General features: G+C 44.3%; 1 protein-coding gene across 1 annotated transcript; it reads left to right on the forward strand.

The window, feature by feature from the left end:
• Positions 1–584: 584 nt before the first annotated feature.
• On the forward strand, positions 585–21186 carry LOC311118778 (ephrin type-A receptor 4-A-like; the record flags this gene model as incomplete). The annotated part of the gene is made up of 14 exons (XM_084193558.1): positions 585–740; positions 1903–2349; positions 16036–16160; positions 17002–17161; positions 17294–17405; positions 18573–18631; positions 18765–18878; positions 19081–19266; positions 19412–19473; positions 19562–19771; positions 19964–20140; positions 20272–20462; positions 20572–20730; positions 21057–21186. Coding segments are annotated over 14 exons (2288 nt in total), but the record flags the coding sequence as incomplete, so codon positions are not given.
• Between the last annotated feature and the right edge of the window lie 4143 nt (positions 21187–25329).

Genomic DNA, 25329 nt, shown 5'->3' on the forward strand with positions numbered 1-25329 from the left:
CATGCAAGAAATTGCCAAGAAACTGAAGATCTCGTACAACGCTGTGTACTACTCCCTTCACAGAACAGCGCAAACTGGCTCTAACCAGAATAGAAAGAGGAGTGGGAGGCCCCAGTGCACAACTGAGCAAGAGGACAAATACATTGCAAAGAAAAAGCCATATCTCAGACTGGCCAATTAAAAATAAAATATTAAGATGGGCAGTCTGAGATATGGCTTTTTCTTTGCAACTCTGCCTAGAAGGTCAGCATCCCGGAGTGGCCTCTTCACTGTTGACGTTGAGACTGGTGTTTTGCGGGTACTATTTAATGAAGCTGCCATTTGAGGACCTGTGAGCCGCCTGTTTCTCAAACTAGACACTAATGTATTTGTCCTCTTGCTCAGTTGTGCACCGGGGCCTCCCACTCCTCTTTCTACAACTGAACAAGAGGACAAATACACACACACACAAACACTGTTACCCGCCTTTTCTCGCACACACACACACACCATGGGGTTTATGTCAAACTAAGTAGTATGTCAATGCATTTGTTGATTGTAATAGAATGAAAAGTCATGGAATCTCTCTCTCTCTCTCTCTGCAGCGTGTAAGGTTGGTTTCTACAGAGCTGTGTCTACAGACGGAGCATGTTCTAAGTGTCCTCCACACAGTCACTCAGAGAAGGTGGGGGCTACTGTCTGTGACTGCAACCCAGGATACTACCGCTCTGAGACTGACCCTGCATCTATGCCCTGCACACGTAAGAACACACGGACGCACACACACACTTTATTTCCCCATGGGGGATCTGTACTTTTTCTCCTCTCTATTCCTCCCTCTGTCTCTCCCCTCTCAGTCCTCCCTCTGTCTCTCCCCTCTCAGTCCTCCCTCTGTCTCTCCCCTCTCAGTCCTCCCTCTCTCTCCCCTCTCAGTCCTCCCTCTCTCTCCCCTCTCAGTCCTCCCTCTGTCTCTCTCCTCTCAGTCCTCCCTCTGTCTCTCTCCTCTCAGTCCTCCCTCTGTATCTCCCCTCTCAGTCCTCCCTCTGTCTCTCCCCTCTCAGTCCTCCCTCTGTCTCTCCCCTCTCAGTCCTCCCTCTGTCTCTCCCCTCTCAGTCCTCCCTCTGTCTCTCCCCTCTCAGTCCTCCCTCTGTCTCTCCCCTCTCAGTCCTCCCTCTGTCTCTCCCCTCTCAGTCCTCCCTCTATTCTCCCCTCTCAGTCCTCCCTCTGTCTCTCCCCTCTCAGTCCTCCCTCTGTCTCTCTCCTCTCAGTCCTCCCTCTGTCTCCTCTCAGTCCTCCCTCTGTCTCTCCCCTCTCAGTCCTCCCTCTGTCTCTCTCCTCTCAGTTCTCCCTCTGTCTCTCTCCTCTCAGTCCTCCCTCTGTCTCTCTCCTCTCAGTCCTCCCTCTGTCTCTCCCCTCTCAGTCCTCCCTCTGTCTCTCTCCTCTCAGTCCTCCCTCTGTCTCTCTCCTCTCAGTCCTCCCTCTGTCTCTCTTCTCTCAGTCCTCCCTCTGTACTGATCCAATTACTTAAGACTAATAAGCCATGTCCTGAGTGGGATGAATAGTCCTCAGTAACATCTCTTTCTTTCTCCCCCTCTCTCGCCCCCTCTCTCTCCCACTTGCTCTCTTTCTCCCTCTCTCTCTCTCTCTCTCTCCCTCCCTCTCTCTCTCTCTCTCTCTCTCTCTCTCTCTATCTCTCTCTCTCTCTCTCTCTCTCTCATTGTTCTGACTGAGACCTTGGTCTGTTTGTCATAAACTTAATTATGCCTATATACAGCACATGGTTCACCCAGTCAGCCTGAGAAAACACATAGAACACACATACACACTCACACAACATAACGACAAAAAGTACCAAAGAGGAAAGTATATAACCATAACCACAATATTATTTCTAACTCAACCTCCCTGTCCTATGTATCCCAGAACCCCCCTCTGCTCCACAGCAACTGATCTCAGAGGTCAACGAGACATCAGTGTTTCTAGAGTGGAGCGCCCCCCTCAGGCTCGGAGGGAGAACTGACATCAGCTACAGTGTGGACTGCCTGCTCTGCCACGGTCCTGAGAGTTACCCTGGGAGTCAAACCGGGAATCAAACTCAGATTGGGAGTACGTCTGGGAGTCAACTTGGAGAGGCTGATAGCCTTTGGGGTCCTGAGGCGCCTCTTGGGGCCCAGCTCTGCCTGCCCTGTGGCCCAGACGTCCTCTTCTCCCCCCAGCAGAGCGGCCTGAGGGCCACCAGAGTGTGTGTGAGCGAGCTGCAGGCACACACACGCTACACCTTCACCATCTGCGCCCGCAACGGGGTCTCCCAAGACCACACTGCAGGGGCAAGACAGAGTGTGTCTGTCACTCTCACCACCAACCAGGCCGGTGAGTTTATGTCTATCTCCTCTCAGCCCAGCAGGACTGTGTCTATTCCATGTCTGTTCGAGAGTTTCTGAAGCGGGTTGTTTTAATTGGATTTAGTTGGGTCTGAGTCTGTATTTCAGTCTCTTTGTATGGGGGTTTTGTGTGCATGTCTGAGTGTGTTTGTCTCCTCTCTTAAGGAGTGACTTGTCTCAGTGACATAAACAGAATACCACTGTGAAGTCGTCATGTAATTGGTTTAGGTTGATTTTTAGATGCCTCAGTAACACAATACTTGTCTATGGCTCCTCTTACTGTGTGTGTATGTGTGTGTGTGTCTCTGTGTGTGTGTGTGTGTGTGTGTGTGTGTGTGTGTGTGTGTGTGTGTGTGTGTGTGTGTGTGTGTGTGTGTGTATGTACGTGTTTAACTATACTTGTGGGGACCAGAAGTCCCCACAAGAATAGCAAACGAACAAAACATTTTGTTGGTCCCCACAAGGTCAAAAACAATTATGAAAAAAAATACATATATAATAATAATGTATGCACTCACTAACTGTAAGTCGCTCTGGATAAGAGCGTCTGCTAAATGACTAAAATGTAAAAATGTAAATGTCAAATGGTATTTCTAGGGGGTTTAGGGTTAAGGTTAGAATTTGTGTTAGGGTTAGAATTAGGTTTAGGGTTAGGGTTAGGAGCTAGGGTTAGTTTTAGGGTTAGGGTTAGGAGCTAGGGTTAGGTTTAGAGTTAGGGGTTAGGGAAAATAGGATTTTGAATGGGACTGAATTGTGTGTCCCACAAGGTTAGTTGTACAAGACTGTGTGTGTGTGTGTGTGTGTGTGTGTGTGTGTGTGTGTGTGTGTGTGTGTGTGTGTGTGTGTGTGTGTGTGTGTGTGTGTGCGGGAGCGTGTATGTGTTGGTTTATTCGGGTCCCCATTATCTTTTGCCTAAGCAGTAGTTTTTCTTCCTGGGGTTCACAAAAAACAAGTAACAAAACACTGATACACTGATAGACAAGGACAGTCACACAAATGTAAAATACAACGATATACAATGGTGTCTGTGTCTGTGTCTGTGTCTGTGTGTGTGTGTGTGTGTGTGTGTGTGTGTGTGTGTGTGTGTGTGTGTGTGTGTGTGTGTGTGTGAGTGAGTGAGTGAGTGAGAAAACTGAAGATCTCGTACAACATTGTGTACTACTCCCTTCACAGAACAGCGCAAACTGGCTCTAACCAGAATAGAAAGAGGAGTGGGAGGCCCCAGTGCAAGAGGACAAATACATTAGCGTGTCTAGTTTGCGCTGTTCTGTGAAGGGAGTAGTACACCAGTCTCAACCATAACAGTGAAGAGGCCACTCCAGGATGCTGACCTTCTAGGCAGAGTTGCAAAGAAAAAGCCATATCTCAGACTGCCCATCTTAATATTTTATTTCTAATGTAGTCTGAGATATGGCTTTTTCTTTGAAACTCTGCCTAGAAGGTCAGAATCCCGGAGTCGCCTCTTCACTGTTGACGTTGAGACTGGTGTTTTGCGGGTACTATTTAATGAAGCTGCCAGTTGAGGACCTGTGAGGCGCCTGTTTCGCAAACTAGACACGCTAATGTATTTGTCCTCTTGCTCAGTTGTGCACTGGGGCCTCCCACTCCTCTTTCAATTCTGGTTAGAGCCAGTTTGCGCTGTTCTGTAAAGGGAGTAGTACACAGTGTTGTACGAGATCTTCAGTCTTTTGGCAATTTCTCGCATGGCATTGCCTTCATTTCTCAGAACAAGAATAGACTGACGAGTTTCAGAAGAAAGTTATTTGTTTCTTTGTTTCTGGCCATTTTGAGCCTGTAATCGAACCCACAATTGCTAATGCTCCAGATACTCAACTAGTCTCAAGAAGGCCAGTTTTATTGCTTCTTTAATCAGCACAAACGTTTTCAGCTGTGCTAGCATAATTGCAAAAGGGTTTTCTAATGATCAATTAGCCTTTTAAAATGATTAACTTGGATTAGCAAACACAACGTGCCATTGGAACACAGGACTGATGGTTGCTGATAATGGGCCTCTGTATGCCTACGTAGATATTCCATTAAATTTCCAGCTACAATAGCCATTTACAACATTAACAATGTCTACACTGTATTTCTGATCAATTTGATGGTATTTTAATGGACAATTATTATTTTTTTCTTTAGAAAACAAGGACATTTCTAAGTGACCCCAAACTTTTGAACGGTAGTGTGTGTATATATATATATATATTGCTCTTGTTTCTTGGCCCAAGCAAGTCTCTTCTTCTTATTGGTGTCCTTTAGTAGTGGTTTCTTTGCAGCAATTCGACCATGAAGGCCTGTTTCACGCAGTCTCCTCTGAACAATTGATGTTGAGATGTGTCTGTTACTTGAACTAATTTATTTGGGCTGCAATCTGAGGTGCAGTTAACTCTAATGAACTTATCCTCTGCAGCAGAGGTAACTCTGGGTCATCCTTTCCTCTGGCAGTCCTCATGAGAGCCAGTTTCATCATAGCGCTTGATGGTTTTTGCGACTGCATTTGAAAGTTCTTGAAATGTTCTGTATTGACTGACCTTCATGTCTTAAAGTAATGATGGACTGTCATTTCTCTTTGCTTATTTTTCGTTTTTCTTGCCATAATATGGACTCGTCTTTTACCAAATAGGGCTATCTTCTGTATACCACCCCTACCTTGTCACAACACAACTGATTGGCTCAAATGCATTAAGAAGGAAATAAATTCCACAAATTAACTTTTAAGAAGGCACACCTGTTAGTTGAAATGCATTCCAGGTGACTACCTCATGAAGCTGGTTGAGAGAATATCTAAGAGTGTGCAAAGCTGTCATCAAGGCAAAGGGTTGCTACTTTGAAGAATATAAAATATAAAATATATTTTTTGGTTACTACATGATTCCATGATTCCATATGTGTTATTTCATAGTTTTGATGTCTTCACAGTATTCTACAATGTAAAGAATAGTACAAATAAAGAAAAACTCTTGAATGAGTAGGTGTGTCCAAACTTTTGACTGGTAGTGTATATATAAAAGTTCTACAGCTGCACCATTGAGAGCATCTTGACTGGTTGCATCACCGTTTGGTATGGCAATTGCACCGCCCTTGACGGCAAAGCGCTACAAAGGGTGGTGCAGACAGCCCAATACATCACTAGTAAAAATAAAGAAAAACCCATGAATGAGTAGGTGTGGACACACCTATTCATTCAAGGGTTTTTCTTTATTTTTACAATTTTTTTACATATAAAACTCAGCAAAAAAAGAAGCTTCCTCTCAATGTCAACTGCGTTGATTTTCAGCAAACTTAACATGTGTAAATATTTGTATGAACATAACAAGATTCAACAACTGAGACATAAACTGAACAAATTCCACAGACATGTGACTAACAGAAATTGAATAATGTGTCCCTGAACAAAGGGGGGGTTAAAATCAAAAGTCACAGTCAGTATCTGGTGTGGCCACCAGCTGCATTAAGTACTGCAGTGCATCTCCTCCTCATGGACTGCACCAGATTTGCCAGTTCTTGCTGTGAGATGTTACCCCACTCTTCCACCAAGGCACCTGCAAGTTCCCAGACATGTCTGGGGGGAATGGCCCTAGCCCTCACCCTCCGATCCAACAGGTCCCAGACATGCTCAATGGGATTGAGATCCGGGCTCTTTGCTGGCCATGGCAGAACACTGACATTCCTGTCTTGCAGGAAATCACGCACAGAACGAGCAGTATGGCTGGTGGCATTGTCATGCTGGAGGGACATGTCAGGATGAGCCTGCAGGAAGGGTACCACATGAGGTAGGAGGAAGTCTTCCCTGTAACGCACAGCGTTGAGATTGCCTGCAATGTTCAACAAGCTCAGTCCGATGATGCTGTGATACACCGCCCCAGACCATGACGGACCCTCCACCTCCAAATCGATCCTGCTCCAGAGTACAGGCCTCAGTGTAATGCTCATTCCTTCGACGATAAACGCAAATCTGACCATCACCCCTGGTGAGACAAAATCGTGACTTGTCAGTGAAGAGCACTTTTTGCCAGTCCTGTCTGGTCCAGCGATGGTGGGTTTGTGCCTATAGGTGACGTTGTTGCCGGTGATGTCTGGTGAGGACCTGCCTTACAATAGGCCTACAAGCCCTCAGTCCAGCCTCTCTCAGCCTATTGTGGATAGTCTGAGCACTGATGGAGGGATTGTGCGTTCCTGGTGTAACTCGGGCAGTTGTTGTTGCCATCCTGTACCTGTCCCGCAGGTGTGATGTTCGGATGTACCGATCCTGTGCAGGTGTTGTTACACGTGGTCTGCCACTGCGAGGATGATCAGCTGTCCGTCCTGTCTCCCTGTAGCTCTGTCTTAGGCATCTCACAGTACGGACATTGCAATTTATTGCCCTGGCCACAGCTGCAGTCCTCATGCCTCCTTGCAGCATGCCTAAGGCACGTTCATGCAGATGAGCAGGGACCCTGGCATCTTTCCTTTGGTGTTTTTCAGAGTCAGTAGAAAGTCCTCTTTAGTGTCCTAAGTTTTCATAACTGTGACCTTAATTGCCTACCGTCTGTAAGCTGTTAGTGTCTTAACGACCGTTCCACAGGTGCATGTTCATTAATTGTTTATGGTTCATTGAACAAGCATGGGAAACAGTGTTTAAACCCTTTACAATGAAGATCTGTGAAGTTATTTAGATTTTTCCGAATTATCTTTGAAAGACAGGGTCCTGAAAAAGGGATGTTTCTTTTTTTGCTGAGTTTATATACACTACCAGTCAAAAGTTTGGACGCACCTACTCATTCATGGGTTTTTCTTTATTTTTACTAGTGATGTATTGGGCTGTCTGCACCACCCTTTGTAGCGCTTTTCCGTCAAGGGCTGTGCAATTGCCATACCAAGCGGTGATGCAGCCAGTCAAGATGCTCTCAATGGTGCAGCTGTAGAAATGTTTGAGGATCTGAGGGCCCATGCCAAATCTTTTCAGCCTCCTGAAGGGGAAGAGGTGCTGTCATGCCCTCTTCACGACTGTGTGGGTGTGTGTGGACCATGTTAAGTCCTTAGTGATGCGAATGCCAAGGAACCTAAAGCTCTTGACCCGTTTCACAACAGCCCTGTCAATGTGGATGGGGGTGTGCTCTCCCCTCTTTCTCCTATAGTCCACGATCAGCTCCTTGGTCTTACTGATGTTGAGAAAGAGGTTGTTGTCGTGGCACCACACTGCTAAGTCTCTGACCTCCTCCCTGTAGGCTGACACTTCGCCGTCGGTGATCAGGCATACCACCATCGTGCCGTCAGCGGCCACACAGTCAAGGGTTAACAGGGAGTACAGGAGGGGACTAAGCACACACCCCAGAGGGGCCCCCATGTTGAAGGTCAGCGTGGCGGAGGTGTTGTTGCCTACCCTCACCACCTGGGGCCGATCAGTCAGGATGTCCAAGATTCAGTTGCAGAGGGAGGGGTTCAGTCCCAGGTTCCCTAGCTTGGTGATGAGCTTGGAGGGGACTATGGTGTTGAACACTGAGCTGGAGTCTTTGAACAGCATTCTCACATAGTTATTTCCCCTTTTGTCCAGGTGGGAGAGGGCAGTGTGAAGTGCAATTGAGATTGCGTCATCTGTGGATCTGTTGGAGCAGTATGGAAATTGGAGTGGGTCTAGGGTGTCTGGGATGATGGCGTTGATGTGTGTCATGACCAGCCTTTCAAAGCACTTCATAATTACAGATGTGAGTGCTACAGGGCGATAGTCATTTAGGCAGGTTACCTTGGAGCTCTTGCGAACAGGGACAATGGTGAGCTTGAAACATGTTAGGATTACAGACTGGGACAAGGAGTGTCTGTGAAGCCACTTGCCAGCTGGTCTGCGCATGCTTTGAGAACGCTCCCCTGGAATTCCATCTGAAACGGTAGCCTTGTGATTGTTAACCAGTTTCAACGTTTTGCTCACATCAGTCACAGAGAGCGAGATCACACAGTCATCCAGAAAAGCAGGGGCTGTCACGCAAGGCACAGTGTTATATTCCTCAAAGCGAGCATAAAAGGCATTTAGCTGGTTTGGGAGTTCTGCGTCGCTGGGCAGCTCATGGCTGGGTTTCCCTTTGTATTCCGTTATCGTCTGCAAGCCCTGCCACATATGACGACCGTCGTAGCCGGTGTAATAGGATTCCACCTTCCTCCTATATTGTCCTTTTGCATGTTTGATGTCTTGTCGGAGGTCATAGTGGGCTTTCTTTTATGCGTCCATGTCCGTATCCCGTTTCTTGTAAGCGGTAGCTCTACCCTTTAGCCCAGCGTGGATGTTGCCTGTAATCCATGGTTTTTGGTTTGGATACGTACTTATAGTCACTGTGGAGATGACATCGCCTATGCACTTATTGATGAAGCCTGTGACTGTTGTGGTAAACTCCTCAATGTTATCGGATGAATCCCGGAACATATCCCAGTCTGTACTAGCAAACAGTCTTGTAGCCTCGCGTCTGCTTCGTCTGACCACTTCCTTATTGAGCGCATCACTGGTACTTCCTGTTTGAGCTTTTGTTTATAAACAGGAAGCAGGAGAATGGAGTCATGGTCAGATTTTGCCGAAGCGAGGATGAGGGAGGGCCTTGTATGTGTTTCTGTGGGTAGAATAAAAGTGGTCTAGAGTTTCAGCGCCCCTAGTGGCGCAGGAGACGTGTTGGTAAAAGTGAGGTAGGACAGTCTCCCCGCGTTAAAGTCTCCACCCACCAGAAACGCTGCCTTTGGGTGAGGAGTTTCTTGTTTGTTTATGGTCCCATACAGTTTGTTGAGTGCCAGAGTGGTGTTGGCCTGTGGAGGAATGTAGACAGCCGTGATGAAAACTCTCTTGGTAGATAAAAGGGTCTGCAACTTACCATGAGGTATTCTATATCCCCTCTTCACATTGTTTAAGATAGAATTGAAATATTATTTTGAAATTATTATTAAGTGTAAAAACAAAAAAGCAATACGTATTTTATATCAGGTGAGCAAAAGCTTGAGATTCACACTTGAAGCAGCACACCAGTTGTTATTTATGAAATAATACCCACCGCCACCTTTCTTTTTCCCCGAAGCCACCATCCGATCCTGCCACTACATGGAGAATCTACCGAGTACTACGTGCATAGCGTAATCATCCAGCCATGTTTCAGTAAGACATATAATAATACATATTTTCAAGTCTCTATGATAAGAAAATTATGAACGAAGCTCATCCATCTTATTCTCGAGTGATTGGACATTTTCCAATAGAATGGAGGGGAGCGCCATTCGGTTTCCTCTTCACCTCAATTTCACTAGGACTCCCCCTCGTTTTCTGTGTTTACGTCTGCAGCGTTTTGGTAGCCCATGGAGCAAAGGAATAGGTGCCGGTATGAACAGTGGAACAGCTGTGTCGGAGTTGAAGTCGTAATATGTAATATAATAAGTTGCATGGTCTCATTCTGTGTGCAATAATAGTGGTCAATTCTTCAGAGTCTAAGACATTGGGGGGGGGGGGGTTAAGCTGACATATGGAATTGTTTTAAGATGGTCATACTATGGATAATTTAGCTAATTTATTTTGAATTTTAGGACCCCTTTAGGTATAAAAAAAGAAATTTGATAATATGTTTTGGCCTTTACTACTAAAGAATAGCATTGAATAACACATTCATAAATGGCAAAAAGGACAGTCAAAAAGAAACAAGGTTTTGAAGTGTCTGTCCTAAATCTAGGAGATATAAAAAATAATGGATTATTAAAAATATATATATTTAACCCATTTTGGGCAGGCACAAAACTACCTTCATAATTCCATTAGTTTTTTAAAACCGGTACCGGTTACCTTCAGACAAGTCCCATGACACTTGTGGGGGTCATAGAGCAAAACAGGGAACATCATGGTGTTCATGGGAGTCATAATAGTTTGTAGGCCAAACCTTTCAGACGCTAGGTCCCCTGTAGCTCAGTTGGTAGAGCATGGCACTTGCAACACCAGGGTTGTGGGTTCATTTCCCATGGGGGGCCAGTATGAAAAATGTATGCACTCACTAACTGTAAGTCGCTCTGGATAAGAGCGTCTGCTAAATGACTAAAATGTAAATGTAAAATGCTACAGACGTTTACGCGAGAAGACGTCTTTCGGGATGTCTTATGGTCTGGCAAACACCTCTCTAGCTCTGCCACCTTTCACTGCAGATGCGTAAGTGCGATACTGGCGGATGCGGTGGATTGAGACAGATATCACTAGCTTAAATTGACAGATTTTGATGGGGATTTTTTTGTTATGTAACTTAGATTGACGCACCGGTGTATAAATCGACTCTAGGGAATTAACATGATTTTTGAATGACTACGTCATCTCTGTACATTACACATACACTTATCTGTAAGGTCCCTCAGTCGAGCAGTGCATTTCAAACACAGATTCAACCACAAAGACCAGGGAGGTTTTCCAATGCCTCGCAAAGAAGGGCAACTATTGGTAGATTGATTTTTTTGTTGTTGCAGATATTGAATATCCTTTAGAGCATGGTGAATTAATTATTTACACTTTGGATGGTGTATCAATACACCCAGTCACTACAAAGATACAGGCGTCCTTCCTAACTCAGTTGCCGGAGAGGAAGAAAACCACTCAGGAATTTCACCATGAGGCCAATGGTGACTTTAAAACAGTTACAGAGTTTAATGGCTGTGATAGGAGAAAATTGAGGATGGATGAACAACATTGTAGTTACTCCACAATACTAATCTAATTGACAGAGTGGAAAGAAGGAAGCCTGTACAGAAAAACAATATTCCAAAACATGTGTCCTGCTTGCAACTAGACACTAAAGTAATACTGCAAAATATGTGGCAAAGCAATTAACTTTTTGTTCTGAATACAAAGTGTTATGTTTGGGGCAAATCTAACACAACACATTACTGAGTACCACTCTACATATTTTCAAGCATAGTGGTGGCTGCATCATGTTATGGGAATGCTTGTAATTGTTAAGGACTGGGGAGTTTTTCAGGATAAAAAAGAAACGGAATGGAGCTAAGCAAAGGCAAAATCCTAGAGCAAACCTGGTTCAGTCTGCTTTCCATCAGACACTGGGAGATAAAGGCCAAATCTACACTGGAGTTGCTTACCAAGAAGACAGTGAATGTTCCTGAGTGGCTGAGTTACAGTTTTGACTTAAATCTACTTGAAAATCTATGGCAATACCTGAAAAAGGTCTAGCAATAATCAACAACCAATTTGACGGAGATTGAAGAATTTTGAAAAGAATAATGAGCCAATTTTACAAAATCCAGATGTGGAACGTTCTTAGAGACTTACCCAGAGCCAAAGGTGCTTCTACAAAGTATTGACTCAGGGGTGTGAATACTTATTTAAATGAGATTTTTCTGTATTTCATTTTCAATAAATGTACTAACATTTCTAAAAACATGTTTTCACTTTGTCATTATGTGGTATTGTGTGTAGATGGGTGATTTTTTTTAATCAATTTTGAACTCAGGCTGTAACACAACAAAATGTGGAATAAGGCACTGTAGCTACTGTGGTAGGTCAAAGCTGTGTGATGGAAATCCATGGTGGAGCATGGGTGGTGTAGGCATTGTGGTGCTCGTGAATTTCCTTTCTTTTTCAGTTTCAGACCAATGCCTACTTCTCCACCGTTCTCTCCTCCGTAGTAGCAATACACGCACAGTAGTACACACACCACAGTTCCTGTCCATTGCCACTCAACAATGCTCTTTTAAGAGCCACCTAATAATTGAAAATAAGCATGACGTATGTGTCGGGATTGGGAGGGGGTGTCAAAACTATACACGAAAGAGAATAATCAAAATGTCTCCTCCGAAAGCCGAACCCAGGACCTTCAGATCCCATGGCGGTGACGTTAATGCTTACGCTGCGAACCCTGTCATGAACGCATTATCTTGACACTATTTAAATGGAGAGTCTGGTGATGACAGGAGACTTTTGTTGTTGTTCATTCACTCAGTTCTGATTGAACGTCCATTTCTCTTGCCTGGTTAAAAACAGTTGATGTGTTGAAAACAGTCACATAGCTAACCAAGTTAGCAAAAATGGCGTTTTCTTTTGACTGCACAAAGGTCAAAAGGTTGGTGTTGTTTAACCTGGGTGCACCCGCACTTTTTTTATTGAATGGCGACTTCAGGTTTTCGGGAATACATTGAAAAGTAACTTTACACTAATCAGTCAGTGCAAATTTGGATTATATTGACAAGAAAATTGTATTGACAGAGGAGGGAGTGTACTGAATCACTGGATAAGGTAAGGGCTGTAACGTTAGCTAGCTACATTGCTTTCAGAAAGGTTTTTTTTTGTCTCACCCATCTACACACAATACCCCATAATGACAAAGTGAAAACATGTTTTTAGAAATGTTTGCAAATGTATTGAAAATGAAATACAGAAATATCTAATTTACATAACTATTCACATTCCTGAGTCGATACATATTAGAATCATCTTTGGCAGCGATTACAGCTGTAAGTCTTTCTGGGTAAGTCTCTACAAAACAAAAGAGATGATCGTGGACTTCAGGAAACAGCAGAGGGAGTACCCCCCTATCCACAGCAGTGGAGAAGGTGGAAAGTTTTAAGTTCCTCTGCATACATATCACTGACAAACTGAAATGGTCCACCCACACAGACAGTGTGGTGAAGAATGCGCAACCTCAGGAGGCTGAAGAAATTTGGCCTGTCACCTAAAACCCTCACAAACTTTTACAGATGCACAATTGAGAGCATCCTGTCGGGCTGTATCACCGCCTGGTACGGCAACTGCACTGCCCACAACCGCAGGGCTCTCCAGAGGGTGGTGCAGTCTGCACAACGCTTCACTGGGGGCAAACTACCTGCCCTCCAGGACACCTACAGCACCCGATGTCACAGGAAGGCCAAAAAGATCATCAAGGACAACTACCACCCAAGCCACTGCCTGTTCACCCCGCTGTCATCCAGAAGGCGAGGTCAGTACAGGTGTATCAAAGCTGGGACCGAGAGACTGAAAAACAGCTTCTATCTCAAGGCCATCAGACTGTTAAACAGCCATCACTAGCACAGAGGCACTGCTGCCTACATACAGACTTGAAAATCACTGGCCACTTTAATATATGGAACACTAGTCACTTTAATAATGTCACTTTAATAATGCCACTTTAATAATGTATACATATCTTGCATTACTCGTCTCATACAGTATGTATATACTGTATTCTATACTATCTATTGCATCTTAGCCTATGCCGCTCTGACAATGACATTGCTCATCCATATATTTATATATTCTTGTTCCATTCCTTTACTTAGATTTGTGTGTATTAGATATTTGTTGTGGAACTGTTAGATATTACTTGCTAGATATTACTGCACTGTCAGAACTAGAAGCACAAGCATTTCGCTACACTCACAATAACATCTGCTAACCATGTGTATGTGACCAATACATTTGATTTGATTTGATAAGAGCTTTGCACACCTGGATTGTACAATATTTGCACATGATTCTTTTCAAAAATCTTCAAGCTCTGTCAAGTTGGTTTTTGAACATTGCTAGACAGCCATTTTCATGTCTGCCATATATTTTCAAGCTTTTTAAGTCAAAACTGTAACTAGGCCACTCAGGAACATTGAATGTCGTCTTGGTAAGCAACTCCAATGTATATTTGGCCTTGTGTTTTAGGTTATTGTCCTGCTGACTAAACCAGGTTTTCCTCTAGGATTTTGCTATTCCATTTATTTTTATCCCAAAAAACTCCCTAGTCCTTGCCGATGACAAGCATACCCATAACATGATGCAGCCACCACCATGCTTGAAAATATGAAGAGTGGTACTCAGTGATGTGTTGTTTTGGATTTGCCCCAAACGTAACGCTTTGTATTCTGGACATGAAGTTAATTTCTTTGCAGTTTTACTTTAGTGCCTTATTACAAACAGGATGCATGTTTTGGAATATTTTTTATTATGTACAGGCTTCCTTCTTTTCACTCTGTCATTTAGCTTAGTATTGTGGAGTAACTACAATGGTGTTGATCAATCCTAAGTTTTCTCCTGTCACAGCCATTAAACTCTGTAACTGTTTTAAAGTCACCATTAGCCTCATGGTGAAATCCCTGAGCGGTTTCCTTCTTCTCTGGCAACTGAGTTAGGAAGGACGCCTGTATCTTTGTAGTGACTGGGTGTATTGATACACCATCTAAAGTGTAATTAATAACTTCACCATGCTCAAAGGCATATTCAATGTCTGATTTTTTAGGTGCCCTTTTTTGTGAGGCATTGGAAAACCTCCCTGGTCTTTGTGGTTGAATCTGTGTTTGAAATTCACTGCTCGACTGAGGGACCTTACAGATAATTGTATGTGTGGGGTACAGAGATGAGGTAGTCATTCAAAAATCATGATGAGGTAGTCATTCAGAACCACTATTACTGCACACAGAGTGAGTCCATGCAACTTATTATGTGACTTTTCAAGCACATTTTTGAGCTTCAACCAATGCCATACTATCGCCCCCACAATAATAAAGCCTTGGCTAAAGGTTAAAGAATTTACAGCTCTGATTTTCTCCCCATCATAACCATGAAATATTCTGCGTGCATGTTTAGGATTGGACAAAACTGATAAAAGTAGCTTCGTGTCAAATTAAATATCCAATTGTCTCACATGGAATTCTCGTCTCGTCACATTTTCGTCGACTAAAATGAAAAAGTAATTTGTAATAGTTATTGTTTTTTTCCAGGGCATCTCATCTCGTTACGTCATAGTTTTAGTCAGGAAAAATAGGTAATTGACGAGTATTTTTCGTCATAGTTATTGTTGACGAAATGAACACTGGTGTGTGTGTGTGGTGGTAACACAATGCCTCTCCTACTCTAACTGGGTCAACTAAACAACCCATGAGTGTTTGCGTGGCTCTGAGTCATTCTGTGTGTATGCATGTTTGTGTGTGTGTATGCGTGTGTGTGTTCTGGGAGAAGGTCTGCTCGTTTGACAACCTCTCTTTACATTTAGGAGGACTGTAACATTTTACGAGGTGTTTCATTTTAGCTTGTTCGGGGAGTGTGAGTCAGATGAGGTGTGTGTGTGTGTGTGTTCTTTCAGAACTCACGATGTGGATGAAAACCTGTCAAGCCTGTAGCTTGAAGCATTTTGCTATGCACTTGTTATGCACTTGTGTCTTAGCTATTCTGGTAAACCATTCAAGACCGTTCAATAGAATGTATAAGCCATAGGCCTCCCGAGTGGCGCAGTGGTCTGCATTGCAGTGCTAGAGGCGTCACCACAGACCTGGGTTCGATCCCAGGCTGTATCACAACCGGCAGTGATCGGGAGTCCCATAGTGCGGCGCACAATTGGCCCAGCGTCGTCCGGGTTAGGGGAGGGTTTGGCCGGGGGGGGCTTTACTTGGCTCATCGCGTTTTAGCGACTCCTTGTGGCGGGCCGGGTGCCTGCAGGCTGACCTCGGTAGTCAGTTGAACTGTGTTTCCTCCGACACATTGGTGCGGCATGCTGGCGGGCGGGCGTTAAGAAGCGCAGTTTGGCGGGTCATGTTTCGGAGGACGCATGACTCAGCCTTCGCCTCCCGAGCCCGTTGGGGAGTTTCAGCGATGAGACAAGATCGAAATTGGGGGTAAAATAAAAATGGTTGGGCTGTCTTCAACTTGTGTACCCCTCTTTCTCTCCTCTCGCTGTCTCTCCCACTCTCTCTCGCGTAGCTCCCTCCTCAGTCACGTCCATCCAGAACAGTGATGTCACCAGGCACGGTGTGTCGTTGGCATGGCAACAGCCCGACCGGCCCAACGGGGTCATCCTTGAGTACGAGGTCAAGTACTACGAGAAGGTGAGGTGTCTCGTGGGAACCGCCGTTCAGAAATCAGATATCCTATGGAAACCTATTGTAACTGTGTGTTTGTGTGTGTGTATAAGTGTTCACGTGCTTCAACTGCTTCAACTGTTATCAATAGACCTATAAAATAACCAATAAACTATCTTCAAAGCTTTCCTTTTTTATGACACAGAAAAGGATAGAGGGAGAAATGGAGCAGGTTGACGTTTATTGTCATGAGTCTTATCCTGGAGGCAGAAATTAGTGACTTCCCATTAGATAGGCCAGCTGCAAAATTGGCTATATTGTAAAAATTCATGAAAACAAAAATGTCCTTTTTGGTCTTAATTTAAGTTTAGGGTTAGGCTTTAGCATTAGCAGTGTGGTTAGGTTTAGGGTTAACATCTGATTTAGTGACTTTGTGGCTGTGCCAGCTAGTGACCACTATGCAGAGCTGCCTCCAGAACACGATTCATGACGAAAAACGCTAACCTGCAGAAAGTGAGGGAGAGATAATACGAGATAAAATATATTGGGAGTTGGGAGAGAAAAAGAGAGAGAGTTTGAGGCAATGTAGATAAGAGATGAGCAGGCTGTGGGAGTGATTTGTGACTTGGTGTGGTGATATGTTTGTGTGTTTCCTTGCTAGGAGAGGGATTTCCCTCCAGACCCACACAGAAAACATTGTTCTGCAACTTCAAGTTACATTTTAGAATCATGTTCTCATCGCTTACCCATTTTCTTTACGCTTGCCAATTATAATGGGGTGTATTTTAGTATGCTGTACTCTATATTGGAACGCTTCATATAGTTGACATTGACACATCCCTCACCTCTTTTCCTCTCGTCCAATCAGGATCAGAAGGAGAGGTCCTACCGCATTATGAAGACGGCATCCCGTAGTGCTGATATCACTGGGCTGAGCCCACTGACTGTGTACGTATTTCACGTGCGCGCTCGCACCGCCGCCGGATACGGAGAGTTCAGCGCCCCCTTTGAGTTTTCCACCAACTCAGGTACAACACTATGTTCTATTATTTTATTAACTATTCTATTCTTTATAGAGCAAGAGATATTGAGAAAAAAATTTTACCTGTTGTGAATGAAAACGTCCTGGTTTGTGACATGTTGTATCCTCCCCCTGTCAGATCCCTTGCCTCTGATTGGTAATGCCGCTAACTCCACGCTTCTCCTGCTGTCAATCAGCGGGGGTGTGGTTCTACTGCTCATCTCTTCCACAGTCTTCATCATCAGCCGCAGGTACACACACACACACACACACACACACACACACACACACACACACAGCCACAGGTAAACACACATTCTTGTGTGTGCATGTGTGTATCACCTGGGTCAATGGAGGGGAGTTAGAGAGGAAACAGTGTGTCCTAAAGGAGTCAGTGTGTCCTAAAGGAGAGTGTGTCCTAAAGGAGATATTGTGTCCTAAAGGAGAGAGTGTGGCCTACAGGAGGCTGAGTGTCCTAAAGGAGAGTGTGTCCTAAAGGAGAGTGTGTCCTAAATGAGTGTGTGTCCTAAAGGAGAGTGTGTCCTAAAAGAGAGAGTGTGTCCTAAAGGAGAAAGTGTGTCCTAAAGGATAGTGTGTCCTAAAGGTGTGTGTGTCCTAAAGGAGAGTGTGTCCTAAAGGAGAGTGTGTCCTAAAGGAGGCAGTGTGTCCTAAATAAGGCAGTGTGTCCTAAAGGAGGCAGTGTGTCCTAAAGGAGACAGTGTGTCCTAAAGGTGTGTGTGTCCTAAAGGAGAGTGTGTCCTAAAGGAGAGTGTGTCCTAAAGGAGAGTGTGTCCTAAAGGAGAGTGTGTCCTAAAGGAGACAGTGTGTCCTAAAGGAGAGTGTGTCCTAAAGGAGAGTGTGTCCTAAAGGAGGCAGTGTGTCTTAAAGGAGGCAGTGTGTCCTAAAGGAGAGTGTGTCCTAAAGGAGAGTGTGTCCTAAAGGAGAGTGTGTCCTAAAGGAGAGTGTGTCCTAAAGGAGGCAGTGTGTCCTAAAGGAGGCAGTGTGTCCTAAAGGAGATTGTGTCCTAAAGGCCTGATTGCTCACCTGGTTATCCCCTTGTCCCTGACTTATCATTAGTGTCCACAACAACACAGCCCCTGTATCAGCTTCCCCTTGCGTCCTCACACACACACACACACACACACACACACACACACACACACACACACACACACACCTCTCCCTTGAGGCTGCTTTTTACTGAGAGTGGCTCTCAGGACTAAGGCATCACACACGTGCACACACCGCTTCAAGACTCAATGGGTAGTGTTAAAGACAGGTTCTGTAAGATAACACCTTTCTTCCTGTATAACCCATTAGTCACTATTCTCCTCCATCTCCCTCTCTTTCTTCTCCTCCTGTTGACTAGCTGTGTTCTGTTCCCCTAACTACTTCATCCTCTACCTCTCTTCTTTCAGGAGGGGACAATACAGCAAAGCTAAGCAGGACTTAGAGGAGGAGAAACATTTAAACCCAGGTAAGACCACACACACAAACAAACATGCCCGAGCGCATACTCATGCGGGCATTCCTCCATCCCTTCCAATTCATTTTCTCAAACCATCTCCCTTCCCCTCCCTCCCTCCCGCCCTCCCTCTCTCCATCTGAAGGTGTGAGGATATACGTGGATCCGTTCACCTATGAGGACCCGGACCAGGCTGTCCATGAGTTTGCCAAAGAGATTGACTTCTCCAACATACACATAGAGAAAGTCATTGGCATCGGTAAGGGAGCCTGACACACACACACACAGTTAATCATCAAGGTGCACAGGTGTGTGTGATACAAATGCTGTGTGTGCGTGTGTGTGTGTGTGTGTGTGCGTGCGTGCGTGCGTGCGTGCGTGTGTGCGTGCGTGCGTGCGTTGTAGGTGAGTTTGGGGAGGTGTGTAGTTATTTATACTGTGTGTATCTGTGTGTGTTGTAGGTGAGTTTGGGGAGGTGTGTAGTGGTCGTCTGCGACTCCAGGGGAAGAGAGAGATCTACGTGGCCATAAAGAGTCTGAAGGCAGGATACACCGACAAACAGAGGCGGGACTTCCTCTCTGAGGCCAGTATCATGGGACAGTTCGACCACCCAAACATCATCAGACTGGAGGGTGTGGTCACACGATGTGAGTGATTGACAGCTACTTTGACCAATCTAAGCAGAGACTTACAGGTTCTTTCTTCATTTATAAAGAAAACGCAGAGAACCCAAAGCTGATCCTTGTGGAACACCACTCTGGCTTAATCGCTGCTTGTTTGTCTCCTGTGCAGGTAACCCAGTGATGATCATCACAGAGTACATGGAGAATGGATCCCTCAACACCTTCCTCAGGGTAAGAGGGGGAACGAGAGAGAGTCTGTGTATTTCTGTGTTTATACTGTAAACTCTATTCTAAGGTCTATATTGTCTCTCTCCATTAGAAACACGACGGTCAGTTCACAGTGATCCAGCTGGTGGGCATGCTGCGTGGCATCGCGTCGGGCATGAAGTACCTGTCTGACATGAGCTACGTTCACCGAGACCTGGCCGCCCGCAACATCCTGGTCAACAGCAACCTGGTGTGTAAGGTGTCTGATTTCGGCCTGTCACGAGAACTGGAGGACGACCCTGAGGCAGCTTACACCACACGGGTAAGAACACACAGGAAAGAACATAGAACCTAAACATATTACATGTCTGGAGTAATGATTTATTATGCAAGATAAGTTAAGGTTTCAATGATTGTAAGATCACTCATCTTTGAAATGTGGGTCCTTAGCACCTTAATGCTTGACTGTGGATCCTCATTTCTAATTTTCTCATTCTCTTCCCATGTGTTACAGGAGGTGACTGGGACATACCACTCTCCAGGGGGGAAGATCCCCATCAGATGGACTGCTCCAGAGGCCATCGCCTACAGGAAGTTCACTCCAGCCTCCGACACATGGAGCTACGGTGTGGTCATGTGGGAGGTGATGTCATATGGAGAACGGCCATATTGGGACATGAGTAACCAGGATGTAAGCGTGTGTTAAAACTCAAAAACAGGACATTCGCCTGAATGTGAGACAGAAACAAAGTTCAGCAGTTAGACAAAGTTAGTTAAACATGCTTTCTTACCCTCTTCATCCCTCTCTCCCCCTCTCTCTAGGTGATAAAAGCGATAGATGAGGGTTATCGTCTGCCCCCGCCTATGGACTGTCCAGTGTGTCTGCACCAGCTGATGTTAGACTGCTGGCAGAGAGACAGAACACACAGACCCAGCTTCACGCAGATCCTCAACATGCTGGATAAACTAATCCGCAACCCAACCACCACACTGAGGAGGACAGGAGGAGAGAGGTGCACACACAGAGGAAACCATGTCTTTCATTGCAGGCACTTTCAGTGTTTTTTTCAGGATAACATGGACTGTCTATAACTCATCCTCTTTCTTTATATCTCTGTGCAGGCCTGTTCCCACTCTGTTGGAGCCTGTAGTATGTCCAGAGTTTGTGTCAGTGTGGTCAGTAGAATACTGGCTCCAGGCTATAGGGATGGACATGTACAGAGACACCCTCACTGCTGCTGGATACACCAGTCCTGACAGCCTGCTAACCCTCACACAGCAGTGAGTCTGTTTCTCTCTATCTCTCTCTCTCTTTCTCTCTCTGTCTCTCTGTCTCTCTCTCTCTCTCTCTCTCTCTCTCTCTCTCTCTCTGTCTCTGTCTCTGTCTCTGTCTCTGTCTGTCTCTGTCTCTCTCTCTCTCTCTCTCTCTCTCTCTGTTTCTCTCTCCCCCCCACCCTCTCTCTATCTGTTTCTCACTCTCTGTATCTCTCTCTCTCTGTCTCCCCCCCCCCCCCCCCCCACCCTCTCGCTCTCTTTTTCTGTGTGTACGTGTGCATGCTCTGTTCAACTCCCAACGTGTCTAACTGTGTGTTGTTATATGTTTACAGGGACATGGCCAGTATAGGAATCGTCACACCATCACACCAGGACCAGATCCTTGCCAGTGTGCAGCAGGTATTGCTGTCCCACATGCAACAAATACAGGAACAGATGCAGGACAGTATGGTTCCCGTCTGAGCCAGTGAATGGATAAAAAACAGAAACAGACATTTGTTTTCCATTTACCTCATCCATGCACTTTAGATTGAGATTTTCATAAGGAATAACGTCAACAAACAAACCCTACAACAGAAAATATGAATGGAGGAGAGAAAAGCAGCACTTTTATAAACCCTATAACCTTTGACCTTTGAACTATGCCCTGAGGATTGACCTGAAGCTGAAGAAGCTGCCGAAGAGGTTCCCTGTGTGTTTCAGTGGAACCAATGGAACATTCCGGCCCTTGTTCTGTTTACTTTTTGTACATACAGTGGGGAAAAAAAGTATTTAGTCAGCCACCAATTGTGCAAGTTCTCCCACTTAAAAAGATGAGAGAGGCCTGTAATTTTCATCATAGGTACACGTCAACTATGACAGACAAAATGAGAAAAAAAAATCCAGAAAATCACATTGTAGGATTTTTAATGAATTTATTTGCAAATTATGGTGGAAAATAAGTATTTGGTCAATAACAAAAGTTTCTCAATACTTTGTTATATACCCTTTGTTGGCAATGACACAGGTCAAACGTTTTCTGTAAGTCTTCACAAGGTTTTCACACACTGTTGCTGGTATTTTGGCCCATTCCTCCATGCAGATCTCCTCTAGAGCAGTGGTGTTTTGGGGCTGTCGCTGGGCAACACGGACTTTCAACTCCCTCCAAAGATTTTCTATGGGGTTGAGATCTGGAGACTGGCTAGGCCACTCCAGGACCTTGAAATGCTTCTTACGAAGCCACTCCTTCGTTGCCCGGGCAGTGTGTTTGGGATCATTGTCATGCTGAAAGACCCAGCCACGTTTCATCTTCAATGCCCTTGCTGATGGAAGGAGGTTTTCACTCAAAATCTCACGATACATGGCCCCATTCATTCTTTCCTTTACACGGATCAGTCGTCCTGGTCCCTTTGCAGAAAAACAGCCCCAAAGCATGATGTTTCCACCCCCATGCTTCACAGTAGGTATGGTGTTCTTTGGATGCAACTCAGCATTCTTTGTCCTCCAAACACGACGAGTTGAGTTTTTACCAAAAAGTTCTATTTTGGTTTCATCTGACCATATGACATTCTCCCAATCCTCTTCTGGATCATCCAAATGCACTCTAGCAAACTTCAGACGGGCCTGGACATGTACTGGCTTAAGCAGGGGGACACGTCTGGCACTGCAGGATTTGAGTCCCTGGCGGCGTAGTGTGTTACTGATGGTAGGCTTTGTTACTTTGGTCCCAGCTCTCTGCAGGTCATTCACTAGGTCCCCCCGTGTGGTTCTGGGATTTTTGCTCACCGTTCTTGTGATCATTTTGACCCCACGGGGTGAGATCTTGCGTGGAGCCCCAGATCGAGGGAGATTATCAGTGGTCTTGTATGTCTTCCATTTCCTAATAATTGCTCCCACAGTTGATTTCTTCAAACCAAGCTGCTTACCTATCGCAGATTCAGTCTTCCCAGCCTGGTGCAGGTCTACAATTTTGTTTCTGGTGTCCTTTGACAGCTCTTTGGTCTTGGCCATAGTGGAGTTTGGAGTGTGACTGTTTGAGGTTGTGGACAGGTGTCTTTTATACTGATAACAAGTTCAAACAGGTGTCATTAATACAGGTAACGAGTGGAGGACAGAGGAGCCTCTTAAAGAAGAAGTTACAGGTCTGTGAGAGCCAGAAATCTTGCTTGTTTGTAGGTGACCAAATACTTATTTTCCACCATAATTTGCAAATAAATTCATAAAAAATCCTACAATGTGATTTTATGGATTTTTTTTCTCAATTTGTCTGTCATAATTGACGTGTACCTATGATGAAAATTACAGGCCTCTCTCATCTTTTTAAGTGGGAGAACTTGCACAATTGGTGGCTGACTAAATACTTTTTTTCCCCACTGTACGTGTATGTGTAAAAAAAAAAATCAAATGCTCTTGATTATTTTATTTTTTTGTGAATTTGTGACACGACTATGTTTGTCACAGTCATCCTGACTTTTAAGTAATGTGCGAAATGTTTCTGTAGTTCGTTTAGAGTAGGGCTGGGCGATATGGCCTAAAAATCATATCTCAATTTTTTTCAAATTTATGGGCAATTCACAATAAATCGATGTTTAAAAGGTTTTCTCTAAATAAGCGTTGTGGTACAATTAAAGGTCAAATACACTGCATTTCACTAATCATTTTATTATTTTATCAAAATAGTTGTACCTAATTTTTTGCAATAATCACTGATCTAGCTTTCAGGTCTGTCTATGAAAATGCAAAATTTTTTACAAAAGGAACCAGAACCATGCATAATGCATATTCACTAATAATGACTAACTTCTTGTAGAAGGCATTGTAGAAAATTAACACAGGTCTCAAACAATCTCTAAAGCACAAGCCCACGTGCTAGTGAGTAGCCAGCTAATCTTTATATTTCAAGTTTAGCCAACTTGGATATATTTGCTAGTTTACAAGGCAGAATAGTTGAATTGTTATGAACACACCCTTCTGTCCATCTCCCAACTGTTTAAACAGCATGCTAGCCTTTCCACTTTGTTCAGATGTTGCAATCAAGTGGCCTACCTTATTTCTCGGAATGAGAAGGCGTTTCCAATTCCTTATATAATTGTGCTTTATGCTAACTGCACATTTATAAAACACACACTAGACAGCTAGTATAACAATCTGACTAAAATGCTGCTAGCGTTACGTCGTACCGCAATGCGCGCGCAACAAGCTGCGCATACATTTTCTAGAATCAATGTTCATTGATACTCCTATTTTAGGAGTGTCTGCTCTGCGCGACATTTGAGGAGATAAGACATAAAAAGGGTATCATTAGAAAGGTTAACCTCATCTATTACAGTAAAATAATGTCTTAATGTGTTTCGATGTCCGAATGACCGATTCTGTCACACCAAACCTCAAATGCAAATAGCGAGTTGAAACCGCTTGTCAGAGAGGAAGAATTGATCTCTCATCTTTGTTGTTGTGAGTGGCAGGTGGTGGGCTTGGTGCGTGTGTAAACAGAGAGGAAGAAGCGAAGCGAGAGGTTTCACTCTCGCCAAAATCTGTCCAAAATAAGCCCAATGCGTTTCTATGGGCTTATTTTGAACCTAAGCTTGTCGCCTGCCTTCCCGTCTTTGGGACAACGATTCCCATTGTTAGGGCGGAGACATGAGCATCTCATCATTATATACGGATCTCTGGTGTAAATGAGAAGGTGACAGCAGCACAGAGGAGCGAAGGAGACGAGACAAAAAAGACAACATGAGAGCAAGCGGACATAAACGTTAATAAAATAAAAATAAAATAAATGATTCTGCGATACAGGTATTTGGAATTATCACGCAAAAAGAGTAATTCAAATTAATTTGATATCACCCAGCCCTAGTTCAGAGTGGTGCCAATGTTTTCTGTTCACATAAACAGTTTTTTTAATCTCCACTACACAAACAGAATATATGCCTCCAATTTGCCACATATGCATTTCAGGAGCACACTACTCATTCATCTCTAATACAATATCATGACTCCAACTCCCATAACCACTAAGGAGTAGTCCCTCCATTGAACTTTGTTGACAAGTACTAATAAGTGCTACATCCATTCATCAACAAGGACTTGTAAGTTTATAGTGAAGCGGAGTTCAATTAATAAAACCAGGAGTTGAATGTCCACCAAGTATGGCCTAAGGCATTTCAGATGACTACGATAGTCATTATTTTGTAATTGTCATTGTGTAAATGTGCTGTTTATCATATCTGAACCATGACAGAATGTGGTCAGATTTTCAGCTGGTAGAGGAGAGATGTTTTAGCTGCTCTGGAGCTTTGGGCTCTATCTGAAACATGTCTGAAAGTTGACAGAAACTTAAAGGACGAGCTGAGAAAGTGTAGTTCTGAAGCATCACGCTCTGTGTGTGTGTGCTTGTGCACCTGCGCGTGCTTGCTTATCTTTGAGGACCAGTTTTGGATATGCAAAGCCAGAAAGATGGGGAGGAGAGGAGAGTGTTTTGTGATAGAATGTATTGTGCCAAGCTCTCGATGCCTTTTTTATTGAGGATGAACACACTAACAATGGTTTTAGCAGTTTTATCTAGTCAACGATGAGCATATACTGTAGGTATAGTCTTTGTAAATGTAATTGTTTGAAAATGAATTC

This window comes from Coregonus lavaretus (genome assembly GCF_964263955.1).
Source record: "Coregonus lavaretus genome assembly, contig: HAP1_SCAFFOLD_1767, whole genome shotgun sequence".
Classification (NCBI taxonomy): domain Eukaryota; kingdom Metazoa; phylum Chordata; class Actinopteri; order Salmoniformes; family Salmonidae; genus Coregonus; species Coregonus lavaretus.